This window comes from Gouania willdenowi, chromosome 6, assembly GCF_900634775.1.
Source record: "Gouania willdenowi chromosome 6, fGouWil2.1, whole genome shotgun sequence".
NCBI classification, from domain to species: Eukaryota; Metazoa; Chordata; class Actinopteri; order Blenniiformes; family Gobiesocidae; genus Gouania; species Gouania willdenowi.
In genome coordinates, this window is record NC_041049.1 from 67,355,573 (window position 1) to 67,363,577 (window position 8,005).

At 39.5% G+C, this 8,005-nt stretch overlaps 1 protein-coding gene across 2 annotated transcripts; it reads right to left on the reverse strand.

Annotated features, from left to right (window-relative positions):
* On the reverse strand, positions 1-6,303 carry slc10a3 (solute carrier family 10 member 3). Of its 2 annotated transcripts, none has more exons than XM_028451311.1 (2): positions 5,848-6,303; positions 1-3,015 (listed from the first exon to the last, which is right to left on the reverse strand). In XM_028451311.1, exons 1-2 carry the CDS (start codon positions 5,973-5,975, stop codon positions 1,686-1,688), a joined length of 1,458 nt encoding a protein of 485 aa, XP_028307112.1. In that variant the 5' UTR covers positions 5,976-6,303; the 3' UTR covers positions 1-1,685. The 2 variants fall into 2 exon arrangements, with proteins under 2 accessions (XP_028307112.1, XP_028307111.1); XM_028451310.1 differs by having other exon boundaries at positions 1-3,018.
* Between the last annotated feature and the right edge of the window lie 1,702 nt (positions 6,304-8,005).

The following is an 8,005-nucleotide window of genomic DNA, read 5'->3' on the forward strand; positions in this document are numbered from 1 at the left end:
TGCGTCAACAAAGATTTTTTATTTACTTTTTCTTCATTTCCCCCCCACATTTGCAAATATATTCAAGTACATGGATTCAAAGATCCAGGAAACACAATCAGTGGCAAATACTTCCAAAATATTATCACAAATAGTTTCACTTTAAACCCCCACTCAGGCTAAGACACATGGACCTCTTGTAAACATGGTACTAAGCAGTCTTTGCTTTAGGATTACAAAAAGGTAATCTGATAGAAAAATATCTTTGTTTCATAGGTGTTTCTCTTATGAATCTTTACACTCAGTACCTCACAATATAATCTGGTTTGAAAAAGTACATGACGTGATAGAAACACAGAGAGGGCTCTGAGGGGGGAGGTGGAATAAAAGGCCTTTGGTTTTCATGAAAAATACCAAAATACCAGATGAAAAGAAGCACAAAAAAGATTCCGTTCAACGCCTCGTGAACGGCAACGACTGAGCTGAAAAAACAGCAGGTTTCCACAGGTTTTACCTCCCTACGGAGAGAAAAGGTCATCATTGTAACATTTCTGCAAACCACAGGACTCAAAAAACACCCAGCAGAATATGTGTGAGAAAAATAATCATTGTGGGAACTAAAGGAAACCCGGTACTGCTGAGTTTAGGCACCAAAAGTGCATAAGAATAACTTAAGACGTGGAACACAGCCACACCCTGATCACTGTTGCTCATTAGACAATATTTAGGTGAGTTGAGCTGAACTGTCAAAAGAAAATGAGGGCAATAACCACAGGGGATTTACAGTATTGAGAAGTTGACAAACACGTTTTCAGAATCCACACTCAGGAGAACATGTTAGCTCAGCTCAGAATTAGCAGACTTAGAAAAGTAGTGTTGCCACATTTATACAAATTATACCTTTAAGACAAGACAAGCTTTTACATTTCCACTCCTCTACAATAAAGTGGAAATATACCTGCAAATATCCTCATTAGGAAAATGTTTACGAATGAAACTGAACTTTTTTGATTATCTGATGTAATAAAAAGTCAGGGTCAAACCAGTTGAACAGCTTATTTGAAGAACTTATTCCTGTCATGTTTATTCCATCTTTCAGTTCAGAATTGTTACCTAATTGTTCTTGTACATCTAAGCCATAATTGGAGACCAGAGCAGAGTTTAAAGAATTTTGGCACATTTAGGAGCAAGAAAACTCTAGTCTGTGACCAACAAGTTACCAAAATACACCAATTTAGAAAGAAAATGGTCACAAAACAACTAAAACAATGAGCAAGGATGACAAAACTACAAAATGACAAGAAATGCACAGAAAACTGCCATAAAGAAGAATTTACAAGACCAATGCAGTATTATAAAATGGACTAAATTACACGCAAAACAAACAAAACCACCAAAACAAGACGTAATAAGAGGATATCAACAGTAGGAAAGATACTAAAAACAAAACAACCAAGAAAATAAAGTGAAATAAGAAAAACAAAACAATTCAAAAGTTTGTTTGTTAAACATCAAGGTGCAAACAGATCCCTGGTTGGCTACTTGAATGTATTTATACACCTAGCAGCCATTTATTGGGTTTAAAGTTAGCAATTTGATGTGTCCGTGGTTTGCAGAGCAGTAAAATGCACCATCTCCTGTTGACTCGCCTGAGTGGAGGTTTTTTTTTTTTGTAAAGGAACGTTCAAACAAATCAGCGACTACAATCAGGCGTCGCTTCTTGGCTCCGGAGAGCCGCACAACCGACGATGAGCGACGTAAACCAGAACAATGAGCAGCATCTCCGAGGTGCTGCTGAGGGCCACGATAAACGGAGCCTGCGAAGCAAAGTCCGCCTCCGCTCTGCGAAAAGAAAGCTGCATCACGGCCAGGGCCAGAAGGCTGTTTTGGACGCCCACTTCAATGCTGACCGTCTTCCTCTGCGGCAGCGGCAGGCGAGTGAGTTTGGCCAGGACGGCTCCGACCGCCAGACCGAGCAAAGGCACCGTCACCCCGACTGCAACAATCTGAGGCCTGACATTGGCCAGAATGGACGCCCCCATTAGGTAAGCCATGAAGATGCCCCCGACGATCAGGACAAAGCTAAAGGGTCGTATGAGGGCGAGCAGGACTCGGGTTAGAGCGGGCAGACGCAGCTTGACCACCATGCCCAGGGAGATGGGAATGGCGATGAATAGAAGTGTGCCAAGGATCTTTATGAAGGGTACGTGAAGGGCAGCGTGGACGCCCAGCAGTCGGCCGTAGAGAGCGGACGACAGAGGCATCGCTGCCACCGCCACCACCGTGGACACCAGAGTCATGGAAATGGCCAAGGTGACGTCCCCTCCCAGCAGCAGGCTGTACAGGTATCCGCCTCCACCGCCTGGCGCCGAGCAGGTGATCACAAGGCCCAGAGAGAGCTCGGTGGGCAGTAAGGCCAGACGGGACACCAAGTAGGCATATAAAGGCATCACCAGGAACTGTCCCAGCACTCCCAGGAGCAGAGGCACTGGGCTCTTCAGGAGCCCCCGCAGCACCTCCACCTCCACCTTGCACCCGAAGGCACACTTGTTGATGAAGATGAGGGGCAACAAGGCAAATAGCACCGGGTTTTCTGAGAAGTGGGACAAACCGCCCGACTGGATGAGCCGGGTGACCGGATCATCACCCCCGGGCGCCACTCTGATAGAGTAATCAGTCCTCTCCTCGATTAAAACTGGCACCGAGTCCTTGTCCAGATCAAGCAGCTGGATCTCCAGCTGCGCTCGGCCTGGGAAACCAGAGCGAATGCTGATGATATAACTCCTGGCTGGTCCTGTGTGGCCACTGTCCGTCACATTCAGGATGGAGAGGATGCTTGGATCCAAAGAGCGGACCTGGACCGTCTGCTTCGAGCTCTGACGTCCCTTCCTGCTGCTGACCGTGGTGCTCCGGTACAGGCTGGATATCACAATCACTCCATTTGTGTTTTCAGGAAACTCAAATTCCTGTAAGGATCCGTCCCCGATTCTTAGATATGTGTTGCTTCCATCGCCCGTCAAGTTTGTCTCATGACTGCTGGCAACAAAGGAGACAAAAAAAACAGTTAAAAAGAGGGAAAAACAGCACTTTACATTAGGGCTGCTCAATTAATGGAATTTCAATTACGATTTCGATTATTACACCCAACGATTACAAAAATAACACAATCAAGAAAGAAGATTATTACTTTTTTTTTTTTTTTTTAATTTTGAACATGTTTTATTCACTAAATAAAACAAAAACTATTTTGGACATCTACAAATAATAAAGCTTGGCACACACGTTAATAATACTAACTTTGAGTTGTTTAATCCACACACATGCAAGCTCCTCCCCTCCGCCCCACCCCTCTCAAAGCCAAAGCTAGCCTGCAGGCTAACACGAGGAAAGTTGTTGCTCGTGGTCTTGAAACATGGCAGGAGAAACGCAGCAAAAACGCTTGGTAAACAAGTGGCAAGTCAAATTGTCTTATATGGGAACACTTTGGGTTTGATGATGAAAACCTAGAGCAAAGACACATCACGTGTAAGAAGTGTTTTGTTTTGTTCAAAAGTGAACATACAGTATTTGATTTTAGTGTTTGAAGGATTTTATTTATGTTTAAAGAATATATTTAATGTTTTTTTGTACAAAAAAGAAATAACTTTTTGGTTGATAAATAATCATGATTTCAATTATGACAAAAATATAATTATAATTGTTTCTATAACTGAGCAGCCCTATATTACATGCAAATCAACCAATTAAGCCAGTGAGAAGCCAGTGAGATAAAATTGGTAAACAGGACCAAAACTGCCAACAACACAAATACAAACCAAAACAGAGTTAATACTAGTGATGCACCAAAATTCCAGCCAATGAAACTTTATGGTCAAAAATGGAAAATGCACTTTTGGGCTTTTTTCAGCAGAAAATTTTTGGTGTCAGGAATTTCAGTGCAACCGTTAGTCAGTTATAGTCCTGTCATAAACAACAAAAGAATAAATGGTTAAGGAAGCGGGCGTATAATCAGAGGGTCAGGTTCCAATCAACCTGGGTCATCACTGTGGGATGTTGAGCAAGTCCCTTAACCATAACTGCTCGTGTCTGCTAAATGAAACTGTAATCTAGGAGGAACCACCACCATGATAAAAACAGGAACAAACACAAAACACTCTACCCAATTACACAAATAACACACAACAAAAAAAAGAAACACAAATATGTCATTATTCTCTGGTCAAACTAAACAATTATAATGTGCTACAACAGAGGTGGGCAACTTCCAGACAACGAGTGCCACAAAAATGCGTTTGTTTGTTCAAAGGGCCACATTATCAACATTCATGTCAGCATTTAGAATAATGACCAATCTGAGCATTAACACAGGAAAGAACAAAAAGTTTTTATAGTAATTTTGGGTGTGTTTTTTTGTGCATTTCTGTTGTGCTTTTGTGTATTTTTCCTGTAAAATATATGTTTTTTGGAGTCATATCGTGTATTTGTGTCGTCATTTTGCGTTTCTTGGGGTAATGTTAGTGTATTTCTGTTTTCGTTTGGCCTGTTTTTTGTATTTTTTTTTGTCTTTTTGTCTACTTTTGTTTTCATTTTCTGTAATTTGGTTTGTTATTTTGAGTCATTTTGTATATTTTTGTTGTTTTGTATTATTTGGTGTAATTTTGTGTATTACTGTTGTCGTTTTGTTTAGTTTTGTAGTCGTTTTTGAAGTAGTAATGGAGTTTTTAGAGTATTTTTCTTGTTTTTTTTTTTACTGCAATGTTGGAATTCTTTTATTTTTATGTATTCTTTCTTTTATCCAGTGATGTTAGTCAGCCAAGCCAGCACAAAAAGACCAACGAAAAGGAACACAAAGACTTAAAATGCTAAACAAACTAATACAAAATATACAGTGAAGCAAACCCAAAATAATAGTTTTTAGAAGATTTTTTTATTTGATTTTGTGGGGCAGGGTGGGGGTATTTATCTAGCTGTATAATTTAGCCTGAGAATAATTACATAATTAAGTTTTTTTTTTTTTTTTAAATATTGCTTGTTCTTTATCATTGCTTTATTGTGTGTCCAGACTTTTATTGCCTACTTTGTGATTATAAAGACATTAAGTATTAAAATAGGCTGTGCAAACAAACTTCAAAGTGTTTATTATCATGTGTACAGTAAGGAATATGTCTCCATGTACAATGAAATTGTTACTTTGCTGTCCACATCGGATGCCACAAAAATTAAAAACAAAGAAAAGTATAAAAATAATAATAATTTAAAAAGTAATAAAGATCTTTATGTACAAGGCAGAAAATATAGAAAAATCAAATATAAAGTGTATTGTGCAGTGGGAAAAAGAATGGAGCTGAAGGTAAAGCAAGTAATAATAGCTATTAAATGCAACTAAAGACAATTATGTAGCCAAACACGTAAATAACCCAATATTTGGATGGACTTTCCTGGTGTTTGAATTAGTTTTGACAATCTTATATAATTTTAAATTGTGGTAATGACTTTGACCGCTCATGAATAATTACTGTATGTATATTTGTCCATTTATAATTACTGTTGTTTTTTTTGTTTTTTTTCCTTTCGGCATTTTACTGTCTCCAATATGTTTAATTCCACATCAAAAGAGGATATGCAACCAAACCAGCACAAAAAAATTTAAGCTAAAATGTTGCACATTAGGATTTTGAGATACAATTTTCAATAAACTGAGGGTCGGCGAACCTACAATAAATCTGAAATAAATAAATAAATAAATTAAATAAATGAGAGATATACGTGTCCAGGCCCTCCAGAACACAACCAACTAAAGTAACGGACCGACTACCCCGGGTGGTGTGCACCTCCTCCGGGGAGCCGCCCCAGGTCTCGGCTCCATACCTGCTGCTGCTGTCGGCCCTCAGCCTGCGCTCGTCCACGCCGTCCACCGTTAGGTTCCCGACGGCCCCCGCCCGAGCCGCCCCGCCGGTAACGAGGAAAAGGCAGCAGACGGAGATAAGCCTCCTCATGGTGGTGACGCTTACTCCTCAGCCCGGGAGCACCTCATGCTGGTCCCCGCCTCAGATGCACTGCAGCCGGAACCCCGCCGCGTCTGGTTCCCATTTCCAAGCTCCGGAACCCAACCATCACCCCGCCCTGAGCAGCGGCAGCCCCGGGGCTCTCACTCTCACAGGTCCCCGGTATTAGGTACAGCTACTCGGTGTTAAGATGTCCGTCACAGTGAACCGCAGCCTCACCGACTGAGCACCGGTTATTGTCCCTCCGGTAGATGCAGACTGGAAGCATCGCAGCTACGACACCGTTTATTTGCTGCTCACCGCTGAGGCTGTCAGTAAAGGCAGCGAGGACAGGCGATAAGTTTCCTGTAATTACCTTCAAAATAAAAGTATGCGGAAAACCGTATCTGGAAAACAAGATCGCTGTTGCCTCTGCACCAAGCATTCCATGGATCAGCACCATCATCCAGGTAGGAACATGCACGCACATAAGACAAAAGCATTGATTGATTGATATTTTTCATCCATATAAGAAGAAAAAAACAAAACAAAAAACATTTCAAAGCATTCAGAGGAACATGGTTTGACATAATTGACATTGACTGAGATGAAGAATAATGTAACGATTTCTATCCCCATCAAAATAAAAACTCATTTTCATAAAATAGAGACAAATATAATATATAAACCATTAAATCAAATAGGGGACACAACTAACACAAAAGCAATAAACAAATCAAAATCAAACCATATATCAGTATAACAGTATAGGTTAGCACAGAAAATATAAAGTTCTTAAAAGATAGCACAGGGACCCCAAACTTTTTTGTTTTTAACATTTCTGCACAGTGATGCCCAGTTCGATTTTAAAAGAAGGCTAAATTATTAAAAACTTTTTTGTATTTTATTTTGTTTTTTTTCCCCCTAAAACTTTACAGCATAATTTGTGTTGTTAAACACGAGGGTAGGCCTAAAAAACCCTTCTGTTGAGTGTGATATTTTATATAGAACATGAAATCTTTCTGTTTCCGGTTACTTCACAGGACTTTGTGTAGCTTGACGCACTCCGTCGTTGATCCAATCAGAGCTGCTTTAGCTCTGCTCGCGCTCACACACTGAGCATGGGCGGTCACTGTCACGTGGCACCGGGAACACCGTGCGTCTGTCCGCCGGGGGAGGGGGGGGCAGCCGGGGATTACCCGGAGAACACGGATGATTGCACCGACATCCAGTCGCCTTGCTCCCGTCACTGGGCCGAGATGAGGACACGGTGAGAGATGAACGGAAGGAGCCGTTATAGATGTAACGGAGACGGATCTTTGACAATTAACCTGAATTATAGACAAATAAACAAATACATACAATTATTACAATAATAGCACTATTATTAATAATAATATTAGAATAATTTATTTGTCCAATTTGAGAGTCAGTTCTTTGTGGAAGTGCCTATTCAAGATGCTGGTGCCCTATGGAGGTAGATCTTTATTATTTATAAAATATATTATTATAATTTTTTTTTTTAATTTATTTTCTTTTTTTTTTTTTTTTTTTTAAATCACTTCAATCAAAAATAAACATATTCAATCAAAGGAAAAAAAGTGTTCAAATGCAATTTTTGGGATCTTTTATTTTTTTGCATTCACTTTTTTTCTTTGAAAATATTTATTTTTTGATTGAAAAGTTGTTTTTTATATAATGTTTTTTTTGTTGTTGATTGAATAATAAAGACACAAATGTACTATAATATGGCTCAAATACAAAACAGATGACTTCAGTAGAAAAAAAAACCCCCAAACATTTTCAATCAAAGAAAAATCAAACAGACACTCAAACAATTGATAAATGGTAAAATAGGCAATAATCCTATGTCCATAAATAAAACGGACATCAAGTGATTACATATGTTTATATTTAAAATTTTTAGCAAGAGCACGACTTAAAAACATGAGCCCCAGCTTATGATTGTGATTTATTTTATTCTAATGTCACTATATTCAAGTACATTAGGGACAGGTGTGCTGCATTGAATTTTATTTTCC

Bases quoted from the DNA above. Each gene is read 5' to 3' on its own strand.
- slc10a3 (XM_028451310.1), bottom strand. From the start codon at position 5,975: ATGAGGAGGCTTATCTCCGTCTGCTGCCTTTTCCTCGTTACCGGCGGG. The intron at 3,019-5,847 runs GTATGGAGCCGA...CTCCTTTGTTGC, and splicing joins AGGGCCGACAGCAGCAGCAG to CAGCAGTCATGAGACAAACT.